The sequence below is a fragment of the Scomber japonicus genome, chromosome 13, assembly GCF_027409825.1.
Source record: "Scomber japonicus isolate fScoJap1 chromosome 13, fScoJap1.pri, whole genome shotgun sequence".
Taxonomy (NCBI): domain Eukaryota; kingdom Metazoa; phylum Chordata; class Actinopteri; order Scombriformes; family Scombridae; genus Scomber; species Scomber japonicus.
Window position 1 is genome coordinate 7,404,518 of NC_070590.1, and position 17,247 is coordinate 7,421,764.

The 17,247-nt window shown below is 37.7% G+C and overlaps 1 protein-coding gene across 1 annotated transcript in view; it reads right to left on the reverse strand.

The window, feature by feature from the left end:
* The window catches only part of tmem132e (transmembrane protein 132E), a 115,827-nt gene that overhangs the window by 12,308 nt on the left and 86,272 nt on the right, over positions 1-17,247 (reverse strand). The window contains exon 7 of the mRNA XM_053331500.1: positions 9,796-10,075. Within this exon, the coding sequence (XP_053187475.1) occupies positions 9,796-10,075 (280 nt within the window). The remainder of the gene's footprint in view (positions 1-9,795; positions 10,076-17,247) is intronic.

Here is a 17,247-nt window from a genome sequence, read left to right on the forward strand (position 1 = left end):
GCACTAAGCTTCACCAAAAAGCCAAAGACACAGGAATATATATAAATCTTCCCTGGCTTCCCACTGTAGAAGATTTACTTATCAGCTTTTCTCTTTATTTTAATGTTGTCACTTAATTATTAGTAAGTATATTATATAGTAGGAAACAAGGCGGCCAGTGATAAATGTCCTCTCTTCTCTCTCCATGAGCAACGTCTGGAGCTATATTTTTCCTTTAGTTATTAATAATACATTTTGTTTTTTTTAAAAATAAAATGATTTCCTCTACTGTATATTACCTAGGAACGCTGCCAACTCACCAATGCTTTTTTTTGCATTGACACGAACACCTCTCTCAATATCATCACTGGTTTATTGCCCTCCGTTGTTATGATCTTCTCACCTAAAGTCTACACAAGAAAGCAAATAAACTAATAAAGTATTCCCTAAAATAAACAGGACTTTTTTTTCTTTTTTTTCCCTCCACTCCTGCTCCTGATGCTAGCTGATGATTAACATATGAAAACCCAGCACCCTCCTGCCTGAAAGTAAACAGAGATATTTTGATATAACAGTGGGATGAATATTGATTAACAGCTACACAAAGTAATGAATGACGAAGGTTTTCCCTCCGCCAGTCAAGGTGAGGTCAGCTGTAGTTGTGTAGCTCCCTCTAGCCCAGCTCCTAGTTAAATTTGTCATCTGAACTGCAGGCAGGGGAAGTGAAGTGAAGCACAAAAGCAGTTACACTTTACATGTTCTTCAGCTAGGAGCTCCTCTATCTGTCAGCACTGAGTGTATGGCTATGTGTCTATGTGTGTGTGTGTGTAGCGAGTGCGTGGAGTTGTGTGTGGCCTTCACGGGAGACGGCAACGGCAATTTCACTGACGCTTAAAGCAAACAGAAGATCAATGATGAGTCCAAGCAGCAGATTGACACTGACCAGCTGGGTATCATCACTTAAACCTGGATGAGCATTTACTCATGCTAGTGCATATTACTGGCATCACACAGCATTATCTTCTCCCTACTACACTCTACACCTCCCTTCTCAATCCTTACTTCCAATAAATCATACTTTGGGTGCTCGGTGCAACAGAAAATCAGTGGAAGATTCATTCATGCAAGCTGCATATTTCATGGCTATGTTATACTGGGCATCGTAGCGGAAACGCACTTGACAATAACACCTTTCAAACAACAAAACATGCTTACACATCTGTAGAGAATCCTACATATTAGTTTGGGAGTGAACACAGCCAACAAAGGTCATGATGCAAGGATCTGCAGAAGGCAATTTAAACCTTCAGCTGGATGTTTTTATTTTACTTTTATGAAGCCTTATTAAACTAAAATCATGATTTTGAGCAGCAGTAAGAGTATATCATTCACACTCATTGAGACACTGTAGATTCTAGGGCTGGGCCATTTTTATATTAATCGCGATTTTTTTCTGGCGATTTTAAAAAATCGATACTCATATGAGAATCGTTTTTTATTTATTTAATTTTTTAAATTTTTTTATTGTGTATTTTATTGTGTTTGTTATTGTGTATTGTGTATTAATGTTTTTTGTGAGGGCAGGTTCACAGGTTTAAAAATAAATCTCAAACTGATTTGATGTGTGGATTGTTTTTTGTAAATATGACTCATGATGTATTATCAAGTGTTTGGTTCAACCTGTTCTTGTTTAAGGAAAGAAAATCACAATAATTGAAATATCGGGACCCAAAAATCGTTAGAGAATCGAATCGGCACAAAAGCATATCGGCCCAGTCCTGGTAGATTCACACTGCACACCCAAAATGTCCAATAATGTCACAAACACACTGTTTTTGAGAATATATTCAACAGGAAATTCTCTTGGTGTCTAAATAATAAAAATATAATATAGCATATTGTGGCACACAAAGTCAAAGGAAAAATAGATTTTGGACGTATAAATAAAGACACATTTATATCAGGGAGTACTTTTTAACCAACTTTTTACGGTATAGTAACTTTAACCCTCGTGTTGTACTCCCAGGTCAAATTGATCCCATCTGTTTTGACTGTTCCTTCTTTCCTCCCTTCCTTCTCTCTTTCCTTCTTCCCTCCCTCCTTTCCTTCCTTCTTCCTTCCTTCCCTCCTTCTCTCTTTCTTTCCTCCCTCCCTCCTTTCCTTCCCTCCTTCCCTTCCTTCCCTCCTTCCTCCCTCCCTCCGTCCCTCCTTTCCGTCCTTCCCTCCTTCCTCCCTCCTTTCCTTCCTTCCTTCTTCCTCCCTCCCTTCCTTCCTTGACTCAAGGACAACAGGAGGGTTAATATACGTAATTCATATTATATGTACTTTTGAATATGTATAAGATGTTGTGAACTGGTGCTGCATTTAAGTACATGTGCATTACCTGTACATGACATCAATAAAAAAGCAAAACGAAACAATAAAAAATATAATTTGTTATTCAGAAGAGGAGCTTTAGCGAATTGAACCAAGATCAATTTTTAAGGATTAAAGTGAGAGATCATAGTTTTAGTCTGGTTACGCTTTGACTGCTACATGCTCAAGCCTTCATCTTGCAGCAATGACAGGCATTTTACATTAGACTTTACATCGGCATAATTGAGATTGACGAGCACCGAGATGTATGTCTCTTTATGCTTGTTTGCATAAAAAACAAAGTGCTTCTCTTCCAAGAGGATGAACTGATGAAATCCAGATGTAATACCTCTTGAAATGCAGCGAAGAATGAAAACATGACCCCGCTTTTAAATTTTACCACCCTGTAAACTTACAGGCGATTACACAGCTTCCCACACTGCAAAGTGCGGGGGTCAAACAGCTGCAAAATAAACCCCCTGTAAGACAAGGGGCCCCTTAAAAGCCACAGCGCGGTCGGCCTGGTGTCCCTGATAGAGTGACTCCAATAAAACTTACTTTATTGGGTAACATTTGAATTTATTAGACACATCAAAGTATAGAGAGACAGACAGAGAGGGAATGACACATGATAACTTTCATAAGATATATTGAGTCTCTATTGTGTTTGCCATTTACATGAAATGATATGCTCATGTACGTATTTTTAGCTACAGGCTTTTAATAAGAGGGGCACATTTCAATAAATACAGGATTTGAAGGTTACAGTTTGTTTGATGAAGCTGTGAGGAGCACAAATATTTTTCAATATATTTATTATCTTATCTATAGAGTTGAGTTTCATGTGAAGAGATCTGCCTGTCTACTGCCTAGAAGTCTGTCTATTTAAAAGCAATGTTTATATTTGAAGAGTCTGACTGCAGTATATCTATATTTATTTGTGTAGTGGGTGGAAATTGTGTTGCCTATTTACTTAACAAAACCCCAGCTCTTGTTTTTTTTCATTGTTCATTTTATCTGTAGAATAAATCTGAATTTAAATGGAGGGAAGTTAGTTTTTTTAAGTACAGCTGAACTTGTCTTTTTGCTCTGTGAATAACATGTCCTGTGTTCTCATTTAGGAAAAAAACTGAATCTAAAAGGGAGAAACATATATTTTAAATTCTTTAATTTCATATCCGTGCCCTTTGTTTTATATTAATTTGTTTAACCCTCCTGTTGTCTTCGAGTCAAGGAAGGAAGGAAGAAGGAAGGAAGAAAGGGAGGAAGAAGGAAGGAAAGGAGGAAGGAAGAATGGAAGGGAGGAAAAAAGAAAGAAAGGAGGAAGGAAGGAAGGAAGAAAGGGAGGAAGAAGGAATGAAAGGAGGATGGAAGAATGGAAGGAAGGAAGAAAGAAGGACAGGATGAAGGAAGGAAGGAAAGAAATAAATGAAGGAAGGATGGAAGGGAGGAAGAAGGAAGGAAGGAAGTATGGATGGAAGGGAGGAAGATGGAAGGAAAGGAGGAAGGAAGGAGGGAAGGAAGGAAGAAAGGAAAGAAGGGAGGGAGGAAAGAAAAGAAGTAAGAGAAGGAAGGTAGGAGGGGGGAAGGAAGGAAGGAAGGAAGGAAGGAAGGAAGGAAGGAAGGAAGGAAGGAAGAAAGGAAGGAAGGAACAGTCAAAACAGACAGGGTGAATTCCTATTTTGATACAGCAAATGAAAACTTAACAATAACTTAATAACTATCATAGCCAGCAAACGGTCTCACTGAGCCTGCTACACAACACAAGAGCCTCAAACTCTGAACGACATCCCACATAAGCTTTCCTGATAAAGTCTACTTCTTATCTAACTTTCAAATATGAACACGTCTTGTCCTGCACCTTAGTTTGTTGAACAAGCCACCAAACAAACATTCACTGCAGGCTAGATAACTAATTGGCTTCTCAGCTGCAGCTTATTACACAGCATGTAAACATACCTGAAAATGTCACTTTGAAACTTTTAAATGATGGTTTTGTGATTTCTGTTCAAAATCCCTGTTAGACACACTTTATGTCCATTGTCTCTGTTTTTATTGATGTAACACTGCCTGCCAGGTATTGTCACATGCCCCCTCCAGCCAACTACAACCAAAAAGGAGCATTTATGCCATTTTTTCAAATATCTTTTTTTCTATATTCTAATAATAATAATGATATAAAAACTATTAACCCTCCTGTTGTCCTCGAGTCAAGGAAGGAAGGAAGGGAGGAAGGAAGGAAGGAAGTATGGATGGAAGGGAGGAAGATGGAAGGAGGGAGGGAGGAAGAAGGAAGGAAGGAGGGAGTAAGAAGGAAGGAAGGAAGGGAGGGAGGAAGAAGGAAGGAAAGGAGGGAGGGAGGAAGAAGGAAGGAAAGGAGGGAGGAAGGACAGATGAAAGAAGGACAGAGGGAGGGAGGGAAGGAGGGAGGAAAAGAGGAAGGGAGGAAGGAAGGAAAGAAGGACAGAGGGAGGGAGGGAAGGAGAAAGGAAAAGAGGAAGGGAGGAAGGAAGGAAGGAGGAAAGGAAAGGAAGGAAGGAAGGAAGGAAGGAAGGAAGGAAGGAAGGAAGGAAGGAAGGAAGGAAGGAAGGAAGGAAGAAAAGAAGGAACAGTCAAAACAGACGGGGTCAATTTGACCCAGGAGGACGACACAAGGGTTAACAAAATTTAAAAACATGATGATTAAATGTTATTCCAGTAGGACTTTAAATAGGAACCACATTATTGAGACACACACTATATTGTTTTAACAGTACAGTAAATATTGGACAATCATTTTCCGGTGTGATGAACGATTCTGTAGATTAAACTCAATTTTATATATATTCTGCTTTCTGTTAGAAAGAGTGGTTCATGTTTGCTCATTGTAATTAAATCATCTCTGATCAGAGGACGAACACTGAATTCAGTCCAACTCTGGCTTTTCACTCTGAGAGGCAGCTATTGTTCAGTAATCCTTTGGATTAATCCCCCAACTCCCACCAGGTCTGGTCCATTCTTAGAAAGTCATCACTTTGTCCTTAACCAAAGAATGTAAACACACTCTTTACACTATAATCAAGATGTGATGTCTCTAAAATTTAACCTTAAAACCTCAGATGTTGCCTTTTCTCTGCCTTTACTTAGAGCAGGCCTGTCAGATTTAACATTGAAAGACTTAATTCATGCAATAATTATCAACCAACCTTACATAAAGAAAGAAATTAAATGACTGTCTGGAATATTGAACTAAATAGACAAAAGCTGCTCCTTTTTCTTTATTCATATTCATGAGCTCAGTGGACAATTTGAATCAGTCTCCTAAGACTCAAAGACTATTTAAAAATCCTCTGACCGACTCAACATTTCAGTAAGAGGACCATTTTTATGAAACAGTATATATACTATTCATTTTCAGAAAAGCAGCATAACAATTTGACTGTGAGCAGGGGATCTCTTTAACTTCTTTGTAATTTGAGTTTTGTAAGCCATCCATCATTCATGTTGAATGGGAAGCGAGTCCGCAGAGATCTCATTTTCTCATTTCTGTTTCCTTCATGGTGTTTTAACATGAGTCTTTGAGGATTTTTTTTTTAAAAGTTGTGCCTTTCATTTATTCATTCACACCTACAGGGACTGAGCTGCAGGTGCATGAGGCAGCTGGAGTTTCAGTTCGGACTCAGCGACCACACACCGATCATTTAACTTTAAATGCTGGGGAAGTTTGACAAATGACTGCACGGATAAAAAACGACATCCACCTGTAAATATACATAAACTGCCCTTATTTCTGACCTTTAGAAAAGTGATTAAATGATATCCCCCGAAAAAGAGAAGGACAACATCACGTACTGTAATTTGCCTCAGGGGCTACCTGATGGAAGACTGCAATCCAATTACGTTAGTTTTTTAGTAATCTAACATCTCCAGACTTGGCATCAATCTGCAATACTAAAAAAAAAAAATGTGTAAGGGATAAAATCATTTCTGAACACTTTATTTATTTATTATTACAATCACTGAGTCAATGTGGAAAGTTACGTCTGGTGGTAAATTGATGTATAATTATTCATACCTTTCAACAGATTACAAATGATCCATTGCTCATTTAAAGTGATGGATTGGTGGCTTATATCTTTCCTCCCTATTTTGCCATCATCAGACACATCCATCAGGCAGCTATTCTTCTCCTGACAGTCTGAAACTGTGATCTTTCATGGTGATCAAAACTCTCACCAATCTTCAACTTCTCTTTGTCCCCCATAAATGACCAATGAACTACCCACGAGTCATAAGTTTTATGCTAGGCTATAAAATACTGGAAATAATATTTACCCAAACAATCATATTGTAATTTTCAAAAGCTTGTTGTACCAATTACAACACATTTACTCATAAGATCTGTAAAATGACCCTCCAGGCAATTCAGCAGCAAGATGCACCTTCCCTACAAGGAAATGGGACCACTCATGGCCCACGTAATTGCAGCTGCACGAGAACTGATATAATAAGTCAATTTATTGATTAGTTGTTTGTCAGATAATCAACTGACAACTATACTTATACTTGTTTCCTCATTGGAATCATTAATCCAAATGCCAGACATGCTGTGTTACCAGCTTCTTAAATGATGTTGATGCTTTTCTTTCTTGTATCTGAACTCATTTGGGAGTTGTCGGGTTGATCAACTGAATTAATCAAACAAATAATGAAAATAGTAATTAACTGCTGCTTAAAACTGCAGAACATGCAGCTTCAAGATGCCTTTAAGATTTTGTTGAAATTAAAATTAGTGTAGTGGCATTTTATAAATTTGTGTTACAGACATAGCCTAATAAAAGAAAAAGACAAAAAAAAACAACAACAAACAAACAACTATATTAGTTCATCAGATATATCAGTTAAATAGTATAATGAAATATCAATCATTCTGTTATGTATCTAACCCATTTTTCCCATCTTTCTTCAAAGACATGAACTTGATTTCTGATTCTGATAGTTATTTTTTTTCCCATTTCATATATTTCCTAAGATCTTTCCATTTAGAGTTAATTCAAGTTCTTTGTAGTTTGTTTAATCAAATTAAGCTATTTTTTATCAGTAAAAGCAAATGAGTATCTTTTCTATTCATTTCCTCAGTGTAGTGGCATTTACTGTGTGTTGTTTTATAGTCAGAACTAATCAGGTCCTATCAGGCCATCCACTGTCACTTTAACAACCTTGTCTCCTATAAGTAATGTTCATACACTGCATGACTGAATAGTAGGGCTGGGCCAAAATCGAAAAATCGATTTTTTTCTGGCGATTTTTAAAAGTCGATTCTCATACAAGAATTGATTTTTTAATTCATTTAATTTTTTTTTTTTTTTTTTTACTTTTTTACTTTTTTAGTACTTTAATTAACATTTTCTCCTAATGATGAGAGAAAAAGTAATTCAGCAAGTGTTACAGTACGTTTCCAGCTAAATGTATATGAACATTTTTAAATACATGAAAACATAATAATACACTTGAAAGCTTCACATTTAATCAAAATCAGAGCAATATGGTTTAAAATAGAATTTAAAAACATCAACTTTTCTCTCTCTCATGAATATGTGTTAATATTTTGTGTGCACGTTGGCATTCGCACATTTTTTAATTTTCTGTGTGAATTTGTGTGTGTGTGTCTTTGTGTGTGTGTGTATGAGGGAGATAAGGGGCAACTCTGCTGTGTCTGTTGTGCAAAGTTGCGTTTATGCATGACTTGCCTTCATTCAGTAAAGCCCCATAAGGTAGAGATCAAAAGGCAGGGGTGGCAGATAAAGCTGACAACTTCCAACTATACTCGCATACGGGAGATTGGAGGAAGATAACATTGGGAGAGTAAACATACAATTCACCACACAACTTAGCGGACTAAGTGGAAGGGAAAAGAAGCTGCCAAGAATATTTTTAATGCATTACCTTCACATTTCTGACATAGAAAAAGTAAAGTGAAAATAAATGAAAGAAAAAATTTGGAAATGGGAAAATAGACTTAACTTCTTAGCAATTCAAAAGCCGCATGAGGAAAATATTGCCCATCTCTATCTTTTCAAAATAAACTTCACTGCACTGCCACATAGCAATGAAATCCATGGAGAGGGCAGATATAGATATAAGAATACCTGTTACTTGAGAGAAGTGATAGTCATAAAGACAAAAGGTCAAAGAGAAACATAATTGCTGCATGATTGTTAATCTACTACTTCAAGAATACTGTAAATCATGCATATTTTAACTTTGGTCTTATTTTTATGAAATCCAGGCGCTCGCTTTTAAACTGTCATAGATATTCTGGCTAAGCTGTTTGTTCATTTACAACCTGTCTGTTCTGTGTGATCAGTGCACACAAACTCAAAAGGCAGACTCTGGTCCACATCCAGTCTGAACAACACCTTAATCCAAGCTGGAAATAAAAAAAACAAAACTGTATCCTGACCCGGACCACTTTTGAGTGACACATCACTATCACCTCAACTCATATGTATTGTATATTATCGAATGAAGGAGCTTCAGCTGATGTCTATATCAAAACTAACAGATAAAAGAAAAAGAAAGGTTGAGAATGAATAAATGAATGAATGAAATTAAGGATGATTGGACTGAGATATACATGTTGATTTTAGTATGAGCCTATTGTGCTTGATTTGCAATGAAAACACACCTATTATGAAGAGTGGGAACATAAAACACCACTACAACACCAAACTAGCTTGCTAACAAAAAAAACAAAAAAACTAACCCTAAAACACAATGGGAAGAACCACTAGACTAAACCAGTTTAAGTCCTCATTTCGAGACTCAAGCAGAATAATTTCAAAATCCAGTATTTTGAAAGATGACTACAGTGGAGAACTCCTTAATGAACACTTACACCATCGAGACATGGCCATTGCACCTTTTTATAAACAGGTTTAAGACCTTATTACACAACAAAGATTTCACTTCTCCCAATAATACATTACATAGTTTTGGAGTTTTTGCATCAAAAAAAGATCATGTAATGCCCCCCTCCCCCCGACTGGACCTATGATGCAGTGAAGATATATTAAGAGGTGCTCTAAGGCTTGTCTTTGAAGTCCTCCTGCTTTAGTGAGCACAATATTATCATAAGAAATAGAAATGACGACCAAAACTTATGAAAGTAAGACCAGAGTTGTGATGAACCATCATTATCCTTTAATCAAGGCATCAACAAAACTTCAAAAGTCCTAGTTTCCTTTGCAATGAACAGCTGCTGTAAATTCAGAAAGTATTATGACTTTTAAATCTTTCTTCCTCATCTCTTTATACTCAACTTTCATTTTGTGCGTGGAAGCAGTGGAGTGCACATTCAAGGAACACCATTTCCAATTCCAAGCTCCTCACTCAGTCAAATCATTTGTCATCTACGAGACACTTCATTTTCACTCCTGATCTATGTGAGCTCTCGAAAGGTGGAAAGGTGGTCTTGCTTACCTTCAGCACGGTGGATCCTAGCTCCAAACCCACTAGGATTGTCCTGTCCACCAGCTCTGCTATCCTGGGATCGCCCACCTTCAGGGAGTCCTGGACCAGGTCTGTGACATCTACCTGCCAGTCGGGTCCCAGCATGGTGATGACTTGGTCGGTGCCCTCTGTGGATGTGGTATGGAATTGGGTGAGAACCTTGACCAGAGCCCGCTGGTACTGCAGGGTGCAGCCTCGGCTCACTCGGCGATCATCCTCTTCGTCATCAGCGTCACTGTCTCTGGTGCTCCTTGGATAGAGAGAAAAGGGAATAATTGAAATAGCAATCATTAGCTGGTAACAAGAACACAGAAAATACAGAAGCAGTCTTAAACCAGTCATGAATATTGTGGGTGTTAATGTTGGGCAGCTGTGGATGTGGTCTTTGATGCCGTTTCCTTCATATAAAAACTGAGATTAAAAAACTTGAGACTCTATAAATGCGATAACCATGATTTGGCCAAGTGTGTCGGGAATTGGCCACCAAAAAGATTGAGAACCCCTGATGAAGTCTAAAACCATCACCAATCACAGCTTGTCGCTTCTTTAAAACCAAGCAGCTGCTGCCAAATTACGCTCAGCACTGTGGCATGATGCTACATCTCAATTTGTGCCGTCTGTTCTTAAGGGTCTCTACTTCCTTTCTTTCATAATTTGACATCATAACACTGATGAGAAAGTCGGCACCCCTCCATACAAATCCAACACATTATCTGTTCTGATGTAGCAGCGATGTGGAAAAAAAGTCCTCCGAGCCAGCAGGGAAGGCATGATAAACACCAAAGAGAAGAGTTTTGGACTGTTGCCCTTCTTATTTCACAGGATCCCTGAGCAGCAGGGTTAAACATGCCAGGTGTATCCCCCACCGAGTGCAATCTGCTCTACAACAAGATGTATGAGTTACCCAACTTCCCTGAGCAGGCTTGACAGTCTGCCAGTTCCTCCTTAAAAAGCACTCCTCTGCTTAATCTTTCTTTGACTTAAGTATCGACACGACTTGAGGTTCAGGAGAGGCAGCGGGACTGTCAGCCACCGACAAAGTATATATATCTGACCCAATGATTCAAGGAAAAGGTCTGATTACCAGGCTAAGCACTTCTGTCCTGAGGTCTCATAAATACTTTGAATACGCTCTTTTAACAGCAAAATATATTGTTGGGTTTGATAATTATTTAATCGTAACACACTCCTCTCCACACCTCATCATTCCCACCAGTACTTCAGCACTCTGCTCTGCCTATAACTTTGCACTGGCAGGTTATGAGATGTTTAGGAATAAAAGCTGTCATGGGTCATTGGAGATACCTGCCTGTAGTTATTAATTCAAGTAACTTTAACTTGACCTCATGAACCTTTTCCTCTATGATTAAGCACAGGTTGTAGATGTATCACTTGTGCTACTATGGTTGGTTGAATTTGTAACACTGAGGTAAAAAAAGAAAAAAGTAAAGCTCTTTCATGGCAGCTGTGTGATTTTCTAACAGTGTAGCAAAGCCACTGTGAATTCAATACTAAAGGGGATGATTGCCTTGACAGGTAAAAGCTACAGAGATTTGAGTACATTAGTTAGTGCTACAGTACTTTAGTACACATTAGTACAAAGTATGCGGTCAAAAAAAAAACAAGAACGAAACTAACAATATAACAGAAATAGCCTGTAACTACAAGGGGCAATACAACAACCTGTTTTTACTATAGCAATTTTGACATTTGAGATTTAAAGAAATTAAACAATGATCTAGCTCACATACTAAATCACACATTAGAAAGGTTTTGAGAATACATAATACAGTTCTGGGTAGTAGCACTTGTATGTGGCTTTAATGTGGCCTGACAAGCATGTTACAGAAATACTTTAACTGAAATATTACAGATATTGGTTTAGGGTTAGGGTTATGTTTTCTGACTCTGACACTTTCACCTTCAGTCGGATAAACTAAGTACCAACATATCTGCTGTCTCTTCCTATACTGTCCAGTGGAATCGACTCTTCAGCTCTCAGCAGTCTGCAGGAGAGATGCTCCGTATGCTTGCATCAGGTCAGAGCCCCGAAGCCCCATTGTGACGTAACACTGTACATGGAGCTGAGCAGCTAGCTGTTGGCATGTTTCATCAAAATGTAGTAATATGAAACATTTTGTGTGTCCAAATTGCCAAAAATGGTCAAAGCTAAACACTTGTAGTATACAGAGCAACTTTATTGTGTCCAAATTGCATCAAATACGACACTGCACGTCCATATATATACATACATACATACATACACACACACACACACAGACAGAGAGAGTCCTTTCTATATAGTTAAGATGAGGAGTACTACTTACTGACCACTTTGTCAAGTATGGGAATATAACCCATGATGACATCTTTAAGTGTTGCACTCTGTCTCAGGTTGGGCTACTAATTAAGAAAAATGTGGCTGTGTTGAAAACGGCAGGTGTAAAGTTATGAAGATATAGATGCTTGCCTGGCAGGAAGGATCTAACAAAAGAATGGGTGCATTAGGGGAAATGTAGGATCTAGTTTTTTTGGAGCTTGACCCATAATAGGGGATACAATTCAGGATATTCCAGTTTCACTATTTCAGTTAGAACAATTTTGATCATTTGTTTTTTTCTAATCTTGCCTTATCGTTATCACACAGCCTCAGCACATTAATGTGGACCTTGGTTTTTATTTGTTTAGTATACTGTTCTTAGTATCTTTATTCTTATTTTACTTTTAATTCATATCTATCTATCTATCTATCTATCTATCTATCTATCTATCTATCTATCTATCTATCTATCTATCTATCTATCTATCTATCTATCTATCTATCTATCTATCTATCTATCTATCTATCTATCTATCTATCTATCCATCTATCTATCTATCTATCTATCTATCTATCTATCTATCTATCTATCTATCTATCTATCCATCTATCTATCTATCTATCTAATGAGTTCCCTAACTTCAAAAAGAGTACAAAGCTAAACTGTTGGAGTACCTGTTTCTAGGTTTTGTGCCTAAATAATCATAAAAGAGAAAAACTAATCAAAAGCAGCTGCCTGATGTTTTCTATCATCTTAGAAGTAACTTAATTCAAGAAGACACTAATCTGGAAAACTGAAACCTAAACCTGATCTTAGGTATAGTGCACTTTTGTATTTCACATTAACTCTCTGGGTTGGATGTCATCTGGACTTCATCCTGCAGGCCTCTGTGTGTTTAAGACTGACAGTGTAGCTTCAGGACATGTAGTTGCTGTTGCACTTTGAAGGTAAGCAAGTTAACTCCACAGCAGATGCTGAGACTGCACACCCAGTTACTCATTCAGTTAAAGGTAGAGGAAAACCCAAGGAGACAGTAAGACTCTATCTGTCTGTGTTAAGGAGTTTCACAAGTCTTGGCTTAGGTCAGTGAAAGTTTACCTTCCCGAGTCTGTACCTGAAAATAAGGTTGATATTTTTTCTCTCCCAGAAGAATATTGTCTGTTCTTATTAGAGTCTCTGATACAACCGTACAAGATGAAGCTTCAGTGCACACAGACTGCCCGCCCGATTACACTTTCCTTCCTTTTTTAGAGCATGTTACTGGATAATGCAGCCAGTGAGCAATTCTGCAGCACTGTAGCAAAGGCCCACTGCAGGCCAAAAGACCTTGCTGCACATGAAAGTTCAGAATGTGTCACTTTGCAGAAGAGAAGGAATGTAAGATGGGAGGAACTGCAACAGAAATGAAAATAAAAAGAGTTAAGGAGGCGAGGGAGAGAGTGTGGGAGGTTAGAGGTGGTGTTAAGGAGAGTCAGAGTGCTCGCAAGAGGAGGAAAACAAGCAGGAGAGGAGATACTAAGAAGACAATCATTCAGTCAAATAATGACAAAATAAAGCAGCTTAGCAGAGTCTGATGAAGATAATCATCACAATTTGGTGTTACTGGGGTGTTACTGTGAAATGACTAACGAGCATTGTATTCAAATTCTTACTCACCATCTTTTTTTTTTGCAATATTATTTAGAGTGCTTTGTGTGGCCTTTGTAAACATCCCCAAATTCATTATCACAGCATTTCATAATCATTGTAAACAAACAGGATCAAGGTCGAGACACCTGGAACACGCTAACTTCTGTCGGTGCTATCGTTTCTCAAAATGAAAATGACTTCTCATAAAATCTGTCGCTGTCTCTTCACTCTACTCTCTCTCTCTGGCATCTTGGTTTTCTTGTAGGCGGTTGTTGGCAGTGATACTGTCTTCTTAAATGGATGTCCAGGTTGTTTTTGTGCAAGTCATAAAGTAGTCTCGAGTCTTGATACTCAAGTTTAATTAAAATACTAAACTTTGGGTGTCTTCGCCATTGATGCAGAATAATAAATTAGTAGTATGTGGAATGAATTTTACTGAGGATCATGAATGAGATTGCTGTATTTCTGTAATTTTGTTTTCTTGGTCTATTCTGTACCCAAACATCTATTGCATGTCTGTCTGTCCTGGGATCCCTTCTCAGTTACTCTCCCTGAGGTTTCTTCTATTTTCTTTCTCATTAAAAGGTTTCCTCTCCTTATTCAAATCAAGAGTCTGTATTCATGTACATATTAAGCCCCCTGAGGCAAATTTGTGATTTGTGATATTAGGCTATACAAATTAAAATACACTTGACTTGAAAAACACACATGAAATACATGTGAAATGTTATCCTTCACATATGAAATATTATATTTCTCATGAGAAATATGTCATTTCCATATGTCCCACATGCAATTTATTTGGATTAAGCCTCTTTAAGTCCCCCTTTATGATTGTAGGAAGTAGAGAACTGATGGGAAATGAGGAAAAGAGATGTGGAATGTCATTCAAAACTTGACTTGACTCAAACTGCAGATGTTGTTATGACATGTTCTTAAATCCACAGACCACCTGAACGCCTCATATTGGATTATATGTGAAATTGCAAATTCCAAAAAACACATATGCCCACATGTTGAATTTTCATTGTCAAGGATGGACTATTAAGGTCAGCTTTTAAAGACAGAAGTCCTTGAGCTTCTCATAATCATGTTATACAGTCAAAGCTCCAGAATAAGCAAATTAGTGGACCTTGTTTGGCTGTCAACATGAGAAACTGATGTTTCCCCATGTGATACCTTACATTTAATGTGTGAAATATCTGAAACCACATGTGCCTATATGTGAATGTGCCACACATGAAAGGTGTATTACATTTCCAGACTTAATCCACTGGGATTCATGGAGCGCCTCAGCATTCACACTCTGACAACTAGAGTTATCCATCAAATGAGATGTAGGCTGTTTACAAAACAAACCAAATACTACTGAATCAATCAGTAAAAAAATGCAAACACAAGCAAGAATTGATCTATTGCCTGTTAAATAAAATGTCTTTTCAAACAAATGTAATCAGAGCAAATTCTCATTCCACAAGCACTCATCCCTCTCTTTGCTCTCTGCCTTAAAGAAATCCTGCCATTGAGTTACAATCATTCATTTCCAGCTTCCAGTCTGAACACTGGTCTGTTTCTCAATCTTCCTCTTTGGGCTTGGGGAGGGATTTGAGTCTTTATCAATTTTGTCAAGTCCCCTGTCCATAATAATATTAGTGACATAAATCCAAGCTACATTACTTTACACTAGCCCACACCTCTGGGTTATATGGTAATTACATTAAGGCCTCAAATTAAAGCTGTTATAACTTTTTGATGTAGAAAAACAGCATATTTCACATTTGAATAGCACCATGCATGAGAGAGAGGCAACTTGCTGTGATACTGCTTCAGCTGTGGATGAGGCAACAGAGAAAGAAACAAAACCTGCTATTTTGTACACATGAGAAGATTTGTCCAGCACCACCGCCAGAAATGATGTTGCCTGATGATAGAACTACTGGGAAAAGTAAAGAAAATGATATGCTCAGTAAATCCAAATGCCAGCATGGAAGAAAGAAATGCTTCACCTGCAGTGAAATGAATTCTTCTGGCCTGGCTGTGTGGCAATCATAACAACCTAAAATAGCTCCCAAGGGGTCCTTGATTACTATTTTCATGAAGGCACAAGGGAAGTTATGTGCATAGAAAATGGGTTGGAAGAATTGTAGAGATGCATACTTTAAATAAAGAAACTTTCAAACCAAACCAATTTGCTTGAAACAATGCGGTCCAATGCGATATTAATATTCATGGAACATTCAGTAACAAAGGTAATATTGTTTTATGAGAGTTATATCATATGAGACTGCCAGCAAACCCTGGGGCCTGGTAAACACTGGACAAACGGCAAACACCATTCAAAGTAATAAGGTCTGAACATCTCACAAATCTGATAAAAGCCTATATATAATTCTTTTTCAAAACAATGAATGAATAAATGGTGCTAAAGTGGGGATTTAATAGACATTTTGCATGTCAAAATAACACACCATCTATTGCCCATTATAGCCCATTGGGGATCTTTGAAAAATGAGGCAACGCAAGATGTTTTCCAACCACTCTAGGTCATTTGAAATACCTTCATTTTTCAAACAACTCCTTAAACAAGCCATTTGTATTCAGGTTGAGTAGAAATGGATTTGGTCTAAGGTGATGTACTCCAGCAACGACGACAGCAGCCACCCACGTGAGTGCTAATGCTCCCATTAAATAATTCCTAAATGAAGGGTTGTGGGCCTGTTTGTTACAGCTCTATGCATGACAAGAATGCTAGAATATTTTAATGAGCCAAGGTTCTTTAACCCAAGACCACATTTGTCATCGGGGTCCTGGCTTTAACAACCTTAATCTCTCATTGGTACCATAGTTTTCCACATCTAAAGGTGTTATATTTATAATGCTTGTAGGCAGAAACTCATTAATTCTTTTATTGCCTGTCAGATTCATTTCTATTGACAAAGCTTCTATAATATTGACATGAAGGCCACAGAAATGGCCTTGATTCCTTACAATGGTCAGGATATAAACAGAACACAAAAATAATTGCAGAGAACTGTCATAATGTTTAAAAAATGTGTATTTAATCAACCACTTACTGACTTTTGACATTTAGTGCAAATATGCTCCATCTTAATGAGGCAAAAAATGGTTATGCAGAATAGATGGTTGTATTACTGCATATCCGAATGAAAGACAATTGGCAGTTATGTAAAATACTGCATCAACAGATTCTTGGAAGACATGTTATAACAACTGCTAAACTCTGACCATTGTTTGAATCAAAATAACCCTCCAAAATAACCCTCTAAAAACCTTTGTGCATGTCAGTCCAAAAACATCATTATCTGTCTGAAGGTACAACCAATATTTGTTCTAAAAAGCTTTTTGCACACTTACTCAAAGTCTAATTTAGTCTGCATCTTGGACCTCTTGTTGTTTAAAATGGGTTCAGATGGGTATGACACATACACAACAACCCTGCAGATCAATTTGT